The sequence below is a fragment of the Python bivittatus genome, unplaced genomic scaffold (genome assembly GCF_059951505.1).
Source record: "Python bivittatus isolate LINGU-HERP-01145 unplaced genomic scaffold, Pbiv_v1 ctg000070_np1212, whole genome shotgun sequence".
Lineage (NCBI taxonomy): Eukaryota > Metazoa > Chordata > Lepidosauria > Squamata > Pythonidae > Python > Python bivittatus.
The window spans coordinates 19,308,924-19,323,734 of NW_028277034.1; the positions used below are offsets into that span (position 1 = coordinate 19,308,924).

The following is a 14,811-nucleotide window of genomic DNA, read 5'->3' on the forward strand; positions in this document are numbered from 1 at the left end:
ACATTACAACGTGCAAATAGAACAATATCTTTAACAAATAAAATTTAACAATGTAAACAGTGGATTACTTAATAAAACAAATATCATGCAACTAAAATATACAATGTAATTTTAAAGGACCACAAGAGTTTATACGTTATTCATTTGGAGTTAAGGTTTCTGTGTTTTAAAAAAAATTGCGCATCATTTCCTTCTTACATAATACTTTGCTTTTCACCAAATACTGCTTTTCATCTCCAAAGAATGGATCCTTGGTAACAAGATTACAACCAACAATTGCATGCATTTAAAATATTGTAAAGCTACTATTTAATGAAAATAATTATTTAAAAAAACATTTAAATGGGTTTTCTTATCTATAATTTATAAGCAATCTGAAATAACTGAGCAAAAGCAATTGCATGAACCCGATTAAAACTAAAACTACATTATAGTTTAAAAAAAAGTATTCTTTTTTTCATCCAGCTTTTTTTTCCCCTCAAAAGAATGAGGCCTGATTGGAGATGTACAGACGCTGTCCAACATGGTTGCTATTAGCAAGCGGAATTGATGGTGACAAGGGATAGCTTGGATAAGAATATGGTCTTGATGTATATGGTAAAACGCTGGCTGTTCCAGAAGAAAGCGTAGCACTAACAGGAGAAATGTTATTTACTGAACTTCGACGGAAATTGTAATCTGCAAAAGAAATTTATGGAGTTAAGCGTGAATGTGCAAGCTGAGTATCAAATTAATTTTAAAAAAGGGAGAAATCATAATGGTCAGCATAATTCTCTCCATATACTTCTATTCTAAATCTTATCACTTAGAAATATTGGAATTATACTGCAGGCTACTGCTATGCAAATGCAGTTTTGATCCCAGGTTTTCTAAACCCTCTGTATTAGAGTTGTGCAAAGCTAAGGAATGCCTTGTTTTGATGAAATTTCACATAAAGCACTCCTTCAAAGCTGAATGGTGAAGCAATCCTTTCTAAAAGCAAAGCACGCTATTTCACTTCAAGGTCTATCCAACAGTTCCAATAACTGCAAGAGATTTCTGCAAATGCACTCCGTGTACACTAAATCTTTATCTAACCTTTCCATTCACTGGAGAACGAAAATGGGACTTGCCCGTGCAAAAGCCTTTTCCGGCTACTAGAACTACTAGATGTGGTGAAAAATCTCTACATGGGCTAACCACATTGCCTCCATCCCTCATCATGAGAAACTGCACCGCTTCTGCAGTTGTACATATCACACTGAGACCAGGTGCAGCCATCTTCAATGTCCCTATCAAATATATAAATGAATATGAATATCTTAATATATATTAACATAGGAAATTAAATTAGAACTTGTGTGATTCTTTGCACAATCAAGCTGCCGGTGGAAATCCACATAGATCTCTGAATATTCCAATGAGAAGAGCTGAAGAATTTGTAACACTATCCAGTAACCTGATTTATCCTATAACCTGTCCAGTACATCACAGCATACACCGTTCTTATATGAAACAATCAAAATTTGACCTTTAGTTAGATATTGGGTTACATATTTCAATAGGAAAAAAAAACACTGAAAGCCAAGACAAAGAAGAAACTGACTTGCAAATCTTGTTGTGAAATGTCACAAAAATATTCTGCTTGAAGTAGCTATAGATATTTAAGGCTTAACAAAGATTATATCCAAATGCACATAATCATATAAAATCGTACAATTTGCATGAGGGTATAGGATTAAATAGCTTTTCCCTAGGAAAACCAAAGTCATTGGTGTTGATATATATTTAATTAGGTTGTGTTTAATGTGTTTGGACTCCAAGCATACATACATTTATTGGAAATAAATCTCACTTATGCAATGGGGTTTATTTCTGAGTTAGTGTAATCAAAACTGCATTATTAATATGGTAAATTTTAACATCTTCATTTAAACATTTAGTTACATCTTACATTTTGCAGAAGCAAATGAGAATTATTTTCCTGCCACAATAACAATTTTAAAATAATCTTCCAAAAAATAAGCTTTATTTTTCAATCTTTGCCTTTAAGATTTCATACTTGTTAGCGATAAACTACTCAGAGAAAAAGAAAGTGGCAGTATTTTTAGTCACATTACGTAGCCAATATTTAAAGACAGCATGATAGCTTTTAGATCTAAAGTAGGGCTTTTAAAATATAATTATTAAAAATATCTTTTCCAATACATGGGCATTAATATGCATTATTGCCCAATACAAAGTTACAGTTATTTTTTTCTAACAAATGACTACAATACATTATAAGATAATAACTGTGAGGGTGAAAACATAATTTCAATGTTATAAGCCTAAATAAAACACATTTTATTAAAATCATAAGATGAGCCTCTTTCATTCCATCATCAGGCAATACATTTTAACTGATCTGACAGTTACATACTGATATAAAAAGAAGTACATGACTTACTATAAATGTTATATTACAATAATTTTGCAGCTATCAACCTGAAAGAATGGAGTGCTGTGTAAATATCTAATCAAGAAAAAGTAGATAAATACCAGCAATATTGTAACATCTATTTTATAAAAATTCCATGCTATAGTAGATTTCTCTTTAAGATACCAGAGATATTTTTCTTTTTTGCTACTTTTAAAGTTACAGAACTGATTATCTAGAATTAGGTTAGAGAAGAATTTTAGAAAAAAAGTTATAATTTCTAATTTGATTTCTTGGACACTGTATTCCCTGAAGTTCTTTTTTTTTTCCTCCAACATAAATTTCACACCTGAATAAACCACAGCACAATATGTAATCATTTAGCATTTATAAAAGCACCAGTATATGAACTTAACTTCAAAAGCAAGATAAAAACATGGAACATAAAGAGTAAACTGAATTTGCTAGGTAAAATTTAAAAAGCAAATTATTCAATAAAACCTATAAAAATAATAAACTTATATCCATTTTTTTTCCTATATGAAATTCTGGTCCTTATTTTTTAAAGAAATTCTGATAGTGTATTTCTAGAAATGTATTCACATTATTTTGTCAACAATTTAGCATACATTCTTATTCTCTTTACTATGGTTGACTTGAAAATTTTTAACATTATTTAATCCTGAAGTACTATGCAACGTTCACAATATCAATGGCATTATCTAGGAAGTTTATACTACTACTCAATGTCAAATACCAGGAAAATAGCTAGAGTTCAACTAGGCACAAATTTTACTCATCTTTGCTTCAGTTAAGTTACTTACCTGTTTACTTTGTCCAAATTTTCCTATACAGGTCCAGACTGGAGAGGTTATGTACCCTTTCTGCAAGCAGTGGAGACAGAATGTAACAATCTTCAAGGTGATGTTAACCCTCACTGAAGTGTTTGGAATTCTGGGACTGACTTAACCGCAGTAGTCCAAACTACACATTTCACTTCTTTTTATGTATATAGAATCCTTTAGTTCAAACTGGGCTAAGAGGGCATTAACATTGCAGATACAAAAATTATGGTTTTAATAATCTTGCTATGGTAGAGGGTACAAACCCAAAATTCATTATGCTTATTGTATTATGCTGGCATTGTAAAATAACACAAATATGCAGGTTTAGAATACAAGACTGCAGTCACATAATGCTGATGTATTTTCATTTCTGCTTTATGCAGGAGTATTTATCAGGAGTATTGAACATTTCAATATTCTACCTAGATTTCTTGCAAATCAGAATCACCAGTTTTTTAAAATATGACCAAAGATTCTTCCCCCAATACTGATTTCTCCTAACGTAAATCACGTATGATATTTAGCCTTTTATGAAAAATTGAAAATGTAAAGATTTTATTAAAAATAAAATTATGTATAATAATTTTTCACAATTAAGCAGTCAACATTAAGAAGTTTACATTTTCACAGATAGCAATTATGGTATAATGAAATTAAATAAGCACCATGAAAAGTGCTTAAGAATGAATTATTTAGTCATATACATTTTTCCACAAGGTGGCTCTGGATTCAGGATGTAAATGCCAAATAAAAAACCATAAAACCTATACAAAGTAATGAGAAAGACATAGCTTATATTTATTAGAAACTTATTATGTTTCAGTACTTTATATTACCAGGGCAGTATTTAGAATTCACACAGCACAAATAATTTTTGTGAATATAAAAGCTCAATGAGAAAATGGCATATTAATATGTGAGATTAGTTTATAACTGTTGGAAATGGTCTCGTCTCATGTTAGAAATGCAGGAACTGGGAGATAATTATTAATCTAAATTTTAAAAAATTAAAAACTTTAATAAAAATATAAAATATAATAATTTAATAAAAATATAAAAAGAAAAAGAAAAAGAAATAAAGCCGTAACATAAAATGCAGGAAATGCTGGAAATGGTAAAGTACCTTTTAAGAGAAGCAAAAAGACAGCAAAGGTTACTTGTTCTTTAGAAGGATATGAATCAATAATATTAGAGGAGTATAACTTTGTGATGGGAGATTTAATACAGATCCTCCATCATTCAAGAAAGGCTGATCATCAAGATTAAAATAAAACAAAACAAAACCTTGGATTTCAGCAAAGCACTGTTTCAGTGATTTCAACATATTACTATAACAGCCTAGTTGTCAGAATGAAATTAGCAGTAGGTTCCAATAAAAAGAAATAAAGCTGTAACATCAAAATTAATTTTACAAATGTAATTGTTTCAGGTTGAGGTGAGAGCCAAAATCTTTAATATCAAACATTAAATTACCTAACCATGAGCTCTAACTAGAGGGTGGGAGTACCAGAGCCTAAAACAAAGATGAGAATATTTGGCTAAAGAGATTTCAAGGTACCAGTGTTAAACCAAAATCATGAACTAGGTGGGCCATAACCTGATTCAACACGATTGTGATTTTACAAAATAATATGCATTTGTATTTAATGTGTGAGGTAAGATTCATATACAGGTGAAACTCGAAAAATTAGAATATCGTGCAAATGTTCATTTATGTCAGTATGCCAACTCAAAAGGTGAAACCAATATATGAGATAGACGCATTACATGCAAAGCGAGATATGTCAAGCCTTACATTGGTATAATTGTGATGATTATGGCGTACAGCTTATGAAAACCCCAAATTCACAATCTCAGAAAATTAGAATATTACATGACATCAATAACACAAGGATTGGAAATAGAACAATATCGGACCTCTGCAAAGTATAAGCATGCATATGTACTCAGTATTTCAGGCCTAGCCCAAAGAACTCCTGGAGACCATGCAGGTTCAATCAGCAAGGTTTATTAGCCAGCGCCTGTTTACAGGAATCTTCTCAGACTGACCACCAGTTCCCAGGCACAGCTATTCACTATCTTCTGGAATGTTTAGGGATGCGCCAGCTTTCTCCGCTTATTTCCAGAGCGTTGCTCTGGAGACGAGAGCACCGTTTTCACCCCCCTTCCTCCATTCCAGTCCATCACATCACCCCTCCCTCCATCTTCATCCTTCCCCTCAGAGTTCTCAGGGGAACTTGGCAAGGGCAGGAGAGATGACATGTCCGAGAAGGATGGTCCGTCAGCACTTGCCACCTCCTCTATACATTCTTCCGCTAATAACTTGAAGTCTGGAATAAACAATCTTACCGATCTGCTGGTGTGCTTGAGTTTCTGAATGTCTCGACAGGCAGTTAATCGTCTCACTGGGTCTCCAAAGTGCCCCCTGAAAGCTGCAATGAAATTCTGATAGTTGTTGAGCAATGAGGGGTGTAGCCCATTTGGCCGCCGAGCCTTTCAACAAACTCATCATAAAAGCCACTCTTGTTTGATCTGTAGGAAATTCTCCCGGTCTGCCGTCCATGAACAATTCACACTGTGTTAGGAATGTTCTCATCTGTTCCACCTCACCTCCGTACTTCTCTGGCATGCTACCAGGCGAACGCAACAACACTGGTGGTGGTGCTGGTGGTGGCTGTTGGGCTCCTGGGCCGACCTGCTGCATCAGTTGTCCCACTGCTGTCTGCAGGTTATTAATCTGTGCATCCACTTGCTGCTGATGTTGTAGTAGGGCGGCCGCCAACATTTGCAGAGTCAGATTAGCTCCCTGTGGATCTGTAGCCATGATGTTACTCCTTCTACTTGAAGGTAAATAGGAGTCTGAGAAGATTGATGTCAGGCCTAGCCCAAAGAACTCCTGGAGACCATGCAGGTTCAATCAGCAAGGTTTATTAGTCAGTGCCTGTTTACAGGAATCTTCTCAGTTGATCACCAGTTGATCACCAGTTCCCAGGCACAGCTATTCACTATCTTCTGGAATGTTTAGGGATGCGGCAGCTTTCTCCGCTTATCTCCAGAGCGTGGCTCTGGAGACGAGAGCACCGTTTTCACCCCCATTCCTCCATTCCAGTCCATCACACAGTACTTGGTTTGGGCCCCTTTTGCAGCAATGACTGCTACAATGCGGCATGGCATGGATGCTATCAGCCTGTGGCACTGCTGAGGGGTTATGGAAGACCAGGATGCTTCAATAGCGGCCTTCAGCTCCGCTGCATTGTTCAGTCTCATGTCCCTCATCTTTCTCTTGGCAATGCCCCATAGATTCTCTATGGGGTTCAGGTCAGGCGAGTTTGCTGGCCAATCAAGCACAGTAATCCCATGGTCATTGAACCAGGTTTTGGTACTTTTGGCAGTGTGGGCAGATGCCAAGTCCTGTTGGAAAATGAAGTCAGCATCCCCATAAAGCTCGTCTGTGGAAGGAAGCATGAAGTGCTCCAAAATCTCCTGGTAGACGGCTGCGTTGACCCTGGACTTAATGAAGCACAGTGGACCAACACCAGCAGATGACATGGCTCCCCAAATCAACAGAGACTGTGGAAACTTCACACTGGACTTCAAGCATCGTGCATTGTGTGCCTCTCCATTCTTCCTCCAGACTCTGGGTCCTTGGTTCCCAAATGAGATGCAAAAGTTACTCTCATCAGAAAAGAGGACTTTGGACCACTGGGCAACAGACCAGTTCTTTTTTTCTGTAGCCCAGGTAAGACGCTTCTGACATTGTTTGTTGTTCAGGAGTGGCTTGACAAGAGGAATACGACATTTGAAGCCCATGTCCAGGATCCGTCTGTGTGTGGTGGCTCTTGATGCACTAACTCCAGCCTTAGTCCACTCCTTGTGAAAGTCCCCAACACTTTTGAATGGCCTTTTCCTGATAATCCTCTCCAGGTTGTGGTCATCCCTGCTGCTTGTGCACCTTTTTCTACCATACTTTTCTCTTCCACATAACCTTCTATTGATGTGCTTTGATACAGCACTTTGGGAACATCCAACTTCTTTTGCAATTACCTTTTGAAGCTTTCCCTCCTTATGGAGGGTGTCAATGATGGTTTTCTGCACAACTGTCAGGTCAGCAGTCTTCCCCATGCTTGTGATTCCTACTGAACCAGCCTGAGAGACCATTTAAAGGCTCAGGAACGCTTTGCAGGTGTTATGGATTCATTAGCTGATTAGAGTGGGACACTTTGAGCCTAGAATATTGAACCTTTTCACACTATTCTAATTTTCTGAGATTGTGAATTTGGGGTTTTCATAAGCTGTACACCATAATCATCACAATTATACCAAAGTAAGGCTTGACATATCTCGCTTTGCATATAATGCGTCTATCTCATATATTGGTTTCACCTTTTGAGTTGGCATACTGACATAAATGAACATTTGCACGATATTCTAATTTTTCGAGTTTCACCTGTATTTCATTTCAAAAAGCTTCTGAGCTTCTTTCAGTTTTGATAGACATTTATAAAATGCAAGTGCACTTTTAAATGCACTTTTATGAAGGGTTTCTTGGGCAATATATATTTTAATCACTTGTCTTTCTTGTGTCTTAATGCCCCCATGAACAAATGTATTCCGCCTACAGTTCATTTTCAGTCTTTTTTCTCATAATTTTCCTTAAAGAATTGGGCCTATTTGAGAATAATTTTTTCCACATTTTAAAGTTTCCTTCATTCAATTTCACTGATGTAAATGTTCTTCACTTTTCAGTTCCTTTTCAAGATTGATAAAATACTGGGGAGTGGGGAGTAGTAGCAACTTAAAATCCACCCTTTCTTTATTGCACCAAGGGAAATGGATCCATCTCCCTTAAATGCCAGGTACAACCCATCACTGCTGGTAACTTAAGTAGTATTTACAAAAACAAAACAAATTAAGGATACCTCCAGTTCTATCAATTTCACTAGGCAACACAATGAAGGAAACAATGGGCTAAAATATCTAGCTATAGATGAGAATAAACTAATGACAAGTATTTTTATATTGTTTACTTCTGTTTCTTTCTCAGCAAAAACTTTCTCTCATAAACATATCCAGGATATATCCATATCCGGCATATTCTGTGAAATAGCAAGCTTGTCATTTCCCATCTATCAGCAGATGTGCTTGACCAAAAAAGCTGAAAATAGCCTGCCTTTGGATGATTTCACAGGGAAGATGCAAATTAATTATTTTAGTGCTTTACGCCCACAGTTTCAGAACTCCAGGCATAACTAAGTTTGGGAACACAGCCACTATACTTATAATTATGATTTATGGCTTAACATGATATAACCTCAATGAAGTATGGCATATTCAAAAAGCCATGTTTAAATTAACCATGAGTTAGTACAATATGTAATCCCAGTCAATGGGTTCTTTCTAATGTCAGAGACAGTGGATATTCAACTGGAGCTAGCAGAGCCTGAAGAACTTTCACTTGATTCCATTTTGAAATTTTGCCAACTTTGAATTATTTTCTTCCTTCCAAATGTCAATTATTTACCTTAGAACATATCTGCAATACTATCCTAAAATGGTATTTAAAATATTCAATTAATAGAACTGACAATTCCTAACTCTACTTTTTAAAAAGAAAAACAGAACAAAACAAAATAATGTACCATTTTAACAGACAAAAAGGTTTTCTAAAGTTCTGGGCTGAGTGCATGTGGTGTGTTATTAAGGCAATGAAAACAGGTGGTGGAGGGAATCACCATCAAAGTTCTGTGAAATTCCCTATAGTTTGGCCAAACAACACTCAAAGGCTGTCTAATGCTTTATTCCTATAGCAAGAGATTCTAAGCTATCCTACTTAAAAAGAACACATGCTCTGTTTGTTTATTGAGATGGAAGTCTCACTGAGGCAAACAGATATAAAAATGCAATAACTCTTTAATTCTATACCCTTATAAGTGATCAGCCTAATTGATTTTAAGCTGTACAGAGCCTTGCATAAAACATTTAGAGAAATATATGCTATCTTTGTAAGTATACTCAGAATAGAAATAAATTTAAAACTGTGTTGAATTTAACCACTTGCCTGTCAGCTGTATGATATTTTATGAGCAGAATAAGCAAACTGGCAGAGGATGAACAGAACTCTCTTTTTTGTCTCATGCACATTGCATTCACATTATCACACTAAGCTACTTGATTATAGTACACTACATGAAAAAAAAACTTCACAATTGTAATGAATCACACATTGTAGTAAATCATGTGATTCAAATGATTCAGGCTTACTGTGATGTCAAAATCAAGCTGAGAAATCAAAGAAGTTGCCAGAATAGGGAAGTGCCTTTTCAAATAAAGATACAATTGACTACTACAAAAATTATACAGAGTTTTTCCATCTCTCCTTTGTTAAGTCCTAAGAAGTTTTTAAACATTTTTAAATGGTAGTAACTTGTAGGCTTATTTACAAAAGTGATTTAAAAGATGTTCCAAAGTTTATATTGTAGTTAACATAAGTGTATTTTAATCTTAAATCCATTAGGAAAAAGGGTTTAAACAGCTATGTAAATCCATTCCCAGACATCGCTTCCATTTTTCTACACATCCTTTTTTAATGATAGTATCCTTAAGTAGAAAAAGATGTTACAGAAATCCAAATTAACTGCCACTGCCTTTTCAATAATACAAGAAAGAATATCTCAGTGTTAATTTGCTTAAAGGCAAAGAATCCATGGATAGACAGAAGCAAATAGTATATCTAAAATAATTTTGAAAGTATTAATTATATACATTTGTTCTAAATATTCTTTTTAAAAAATTAGTTAGCATGATGTGGCTTGCTTCTTAAAAAGAAAGTGAAAAAAAACACAAGTATATCCTGAGGTGATGGTATCCCTATATCTTTTATTGTATGTGGGAAAAACTGTTGAAATACAGCAAACATTTCTGAAGAAGCTGTCTACTAAGCAGAACAGGCATTAAAGTTTTTAAATAAATTCTGCCAAAATAATGACAATCAAGTACTAGGATTAAATTAAAATCAAAGTTTTAAAAACTTACCCAAATGCATGAGTGCAAACTGTGCTGCTAGCTCTTTTGCATCTTCTACTGTTGTGCAGAGTTTGTCTGGCATAAAATAACTCTGGGATCCATTTGCAACCGTTGGAATAACAATCTTATATACCAGCAAAATTTTTCCATCTTGACTTGTAGTTGAATATAAATAATAATCTGGAGCCGCCCAATTATTTTTGTTGCAATAATAATCTAACTGCATCACTGCAGAACTAAAATGACTAGATTTTAAAGAGTACATGCTAACTGGAGTAAGTTTTGTTCCTGGAAAAAATGGGTAAGTACACCTTTCAATTTCAGGAGGACTTGGACTGCTCTGCCCATTAAGGCGTATTGGAAGAGTTGCTGGCTTTGTTAGTGATTTCTGATGACCATCTTCTTTGTTTGTAAAAACTAAAAGATTTTCAGAACTGGGGCTAATTTGACCATTAAGATGTTGTCTCCAAGTGCTTTCTTTGTTTACTGGCTTGGCTAGTGTTACCTCAATGCTAGCACCATCAATACATTTTCCATTCATAACTGACATAGAAGCAACTGCATCATCTCGATTGAAAAAATGAACAAAAGCATAATCTCGGAGTTTCTTTACCCGTTCAACAGCTCCTGGCTTAAATTTGTTAAACTCAGCCTTAATTGTTTCTTCTGTGGTTGAGATCATCAAGTTTCTAACATACAACACTTTTACTCTCTGCATTGTTTCTTCATCTACTTCTTTTTCTGGGTCTGCCCAATCTACTTGAATAGTGTGGCCCCATAACTGGAAAGTTCCTACAAAAAGAAACAAAAATAGCTTTCATCAGTTTCTTTTATTTAAATAGAAATATTTTTGTTCCCCTTTTCAAGTTTCAAAGAAAGATACCTAACAATAGGACACAATACAATTATTTAAAACGATAAAGAAAACCATTTTCTGAACAAAACACATGTCACAGTAAATCCCCAGTAAGGTTAAATGTCCAGGACAAAAAAGCAATACATTCTAAAATAGGTTATATTAAGAAAATTAATGGGAAAAAAGTTTCCTATAGGTATCTTATGGTAATGAGTTTTATAGCTTTAACTCAGGGGTTCTTAAGACTGTATGGTGCTATGACCCATATATTAATAAATTTGTGAGATCTCCATGAATGATAAAGTATCAATAGTTGCTGGAAAAATCAAACGTTTTCCAATTGTATATGGCTTTTTGCAGTACACTCTAGGAACTTAAGCTACCAGCTCTGAAATTCCTGGTAGCCAACTGGGAATGTTGCAATCTGAACTCCTCCCAATAAATGGAAACAAGGAAACTGAGAAAAACCCACTGCAGAGTCCTTGGTGCTCTCTGAGCTTGGCTGTTTGCTTGCAGATGTTTCATTACCTGACTAGGTAACATCATCAGTGCTAGCGAGTGTGGGGTTTGCTTGTAGGGCAACAAACCCACACTAGCACTGATGACGTTATCTAATTGGGTAACGTCATAAACAAGATTGGGCTACTACCCCTGCTGCCCTTTCCTGATAGTAGCAGTTGCCCAGTAATAGCATCACAAGCAAGCTTTTACCAGTGATTACTCAAAGCTTTGTGTTGCACTCTTTTCCTTGCTCTGAGCAGGCACTTCCCCTCTGCCTCTCTTGCCCACTGGTCACATGTCATGCGGGTACTTTATCTCTTGCCCTCCCTGAGAGCTGGCACTCTAGCGGTGCAGTACATCCTGCCTGCCTAGCTTTCAGCCCATCAAGAAATTTATGAACCCTGCAAATTTGCTCATAAAATCACACGTAGGCTTAACTAATTAGATAAAATATCAAGTCAAGCAGAGATTGAGGTAAGTGATTTATGATTTAAGCAATGTTGATTTTTGCCATCTTCTTTCTAAAATTATTCATTTTCCTACAGCATGAACTTAGAGCAAAGCTGCTTTTAAAAATCTATAAAACATTGAAAAATGTTTTCATTTTTCATTTTAACTGCAAAAATTAAGTTGATTGCTTATACTGTAACCCAAGTACAGACAAACATGAAATTAAGTTTACACCATGAATAATAAAGTACTAAGATCCATATAATCTCATTACAGCTAAAAAGAGTAATTCAGGAATTGAGTGATAGCCCATCATTGAATTAACAGTACAAATATCGTGCACCATATAATTAAGCAGCTATCTTCGCTAATTTGCCAAATTCTAAATCATGCTTTCATATTAACCCTCCAGGATCTTAACACAAGTACAGGATCATAATAGCGTGTGTGGGCATACATATGGACTATAACTTCCACCATCTTTAAAAAATACTGAGATGTCCTCTCTGCCGTAAACCAAGTGAAGTCTGTCAACCTTACCATCAAATCAAGACTATTCACTTTTAAAACAACAATATACAAATATTTAGATCTGGTAGAAAACAGAAGGTACCTCCAATTTTAACAACAAACATGCTAGGAAAGAGGGACTACAAAGAAGTCACCTATAACCAGGGCATAGCTTAATACACTTCAGCCATATGTTTATTTTTCTCTTAAAATCCATTACTCGATTTCTGCAAGAGGGAAGCAAAGGAATCTGACACTCTCGCATATTGAGTAGCTTTTAGCATAGCTCAAACATACACGATCTCAACAAGAATATGATTAAACCTTGTATGTGAAGAATGAACATATTTACCAGGAATTAATTTTCTCCTTGCCATAGCTGCAGCTCTGTGGGATTCATATTCTACAAAGGCAAATCCACGATTTTTTGTCTTGTCAGTTGCACTTGGATACACAATAACATCTACAACACCTTCAGTGACTTTTTTCATTTCATCCAAGATCTCTTCTTTCTTCTTCTCTTTTGGAATAGCTCCAATGAATAGTCTGCAGTTATCCAAGCTTACACAAACACCAATAAATTTTCCAGGACGAATCTCATAATTATTAAGGATCCTAATGGCAAGCTGAGCTTCTTCTTTTGTTGTATACATTACAAAAGCATATCCACGATTCTCACCACTAAATTCCATCATCAGTCTAAATTCATAAATCTTCCCAGCTCTTTCAAAAACAGGAACTAATTCATCCTCATACATATCACGAGGAATTTTCCCCACAAACACTTCACAGCCTCGGGGTGGTGGCGGACCTTCCCAACCTTAAAAAATATATTCAGCAGAGTTTTATTAATTGATATTAAGAAAAAATCCTGGCCAATTATTTGTCATATTATTTTGTTGTCACTTACTTTAAAACAATTTGGGAAGTTCCCATGTTATATCCAAGCACATTACACAAACTAAGCAAAATAGTCTAGTTTGCTAGTGCACTCCACAAATTCCAATTATCCAACAGGTCTCTACTCCATTAGACAGGGCTTGTATTTGTCTAATCAAAATGCATTTGTGTGACTTGTACTTAAGCAAAAACCCACTGCTTTGATTTAAAGTTAGTCTTAAATATGAATAGTAAGGTTTACAGCCTTACTGTATTTGGTTCAATTAGAATATATAAGGTTAAATCAAATACTTTAACAGGGAATTGTTATGATTGTGAAGAAATGCAATGTGCACTCTAAGGTTATTCAATACAGATGTCCAAACAGAAACCAGCTGTTACTGAGTGGTTCTTTTTGAACCAAACATGCCTGTTTGGGGGGTTCTGGTTTATACATGGAATGAAATGGGCCTGTTTTGTTCTGGACAGAGGTGATGATGGGAGGGGACAGCAGAGAAAAGCCAAGGATGTCAGCAGCTGAGGGAAGATGAGGGAACAATGGAAGGGAAGGCTTGGGGAAAATGGGGATGATGAACAATGGGAGGAAAGCCAGTGGGACACTACTGGGGTGGGATGACAGCTGAAGGGAGGGAAGGAAGAAAAGGTGCTGGGAGGATGGGTGATCTGATGGGGCATGCCACACTGGGAGCTATGCAGGACAGAATGGGTACAATGTACACTCATACCTGCCCCACCTGGATTTTAGTTCTGGGAATCATGGCTAACCTGAAATGGTTCAGCAGAATATCTGGAATACAATGGTTTATTATGAGTTTTGGGAGTGGGGAATTTCGCCCATTTCATACACCAAAGCTAGGGTTCTACTTAGGCAATAATTAAAGAGTCTATGTTTTGCATGTATTACACATTTTCAATTTTCCAAAATTAATATTTTTAAATCAAGCAATAATCAAATACCTGGTGGAGGTCCACCAAATTTTCGTTGTCCATTTTCTTGAACCATATTATAGCCTGTCTTCTCCATAAGAGCCAATAAGGCAGCTTCATTCTGAGTACCAGATCTAACTTTATTACATCCATTTGTCACATCTGTGTGTTCTTCATTCATTTCTGTAGTGTCTTATGGAGAACCGATAATAGTTATTAATGTTATTTAAATGGAACACGCATTTTATTTCTACTTAGAAAAGGTTTTTTACATAAAGTATTAAAAATCAAACATTTACCTGTATAAATAATCTGATATTAATTTCAAAGAAAAGTAAGGATATACCTGAATACAGTAGCAAAAGGTTCTCTGATCAGGTTTATTAAACACTGATTTTGTC

The 14,811-nt window shown here is 35.6% G+C and overlaps 1 protein-coding gene across 2 annotated transcripts; it reads right to left on the reverse strand.

Annotated features, from left to right (window-relative positions):
- Positions 1-308: 308 nt before the first annotated feature.
- Positions 309-14,602, reverse strand: RBM46 (RNA binding motif protein 46). 2 transcript variants are annotated; one of them, XM_088133259.1, is made up of 4 exons: positions 14,441-14,602; positions 12,936-13,403; positions 10,276-11,058; positions 309-678 (listed from the first exon to the last, which is right to left on the reverse strand). In XM_088133259.1, exons 1-4 carry the CDS (start codon positions 14,589-14,591, stop codon positions 479-481), a joined length of 1,602 nt encoding a protein of 533 aa, XP_087989385.1. In that variant the 5' UTR covers positions 14,592-14,602; the 3' UTR covers positions 309-478. The 2 variants fall into 2 exon arrangements, with proteins under 2 accessions (XP_087989385.1, XP_025027291.1); XM_025171523.1 differs by lacking the exon at positions 309-678 and adding an exon at positions 3,227-3,282 and having other exon boundaries at positions 14,441-14,591.
- Positions 14,603-14,811: the final 209 nt, after the last annotated feature.

Bases quoted from the DNA above. Each gene is read 5' to 3' on its own strand.
- RBM46 (XM_088133259.1), bottom strand. From the start codon at position 14,591: ATGAATGAAGAACACACAGATGTGACAAATGGATGTAATAAAGTTAGA. The intron at 11,059-12,935 runs GTAAATATGTTC...TTCTTTTTGTAG, and splicing joins AAGGAGAAAATTAATTCCTG to GAACTTTCCAGTTATGGGGC. The intron at 679-10,275 runs GTAAGTTTTTAA...TTTCTTTTGCAG, and splicing joins GTTTGCACTCATGCATTTGG to ATTACAATTTCCGTCGAAGT.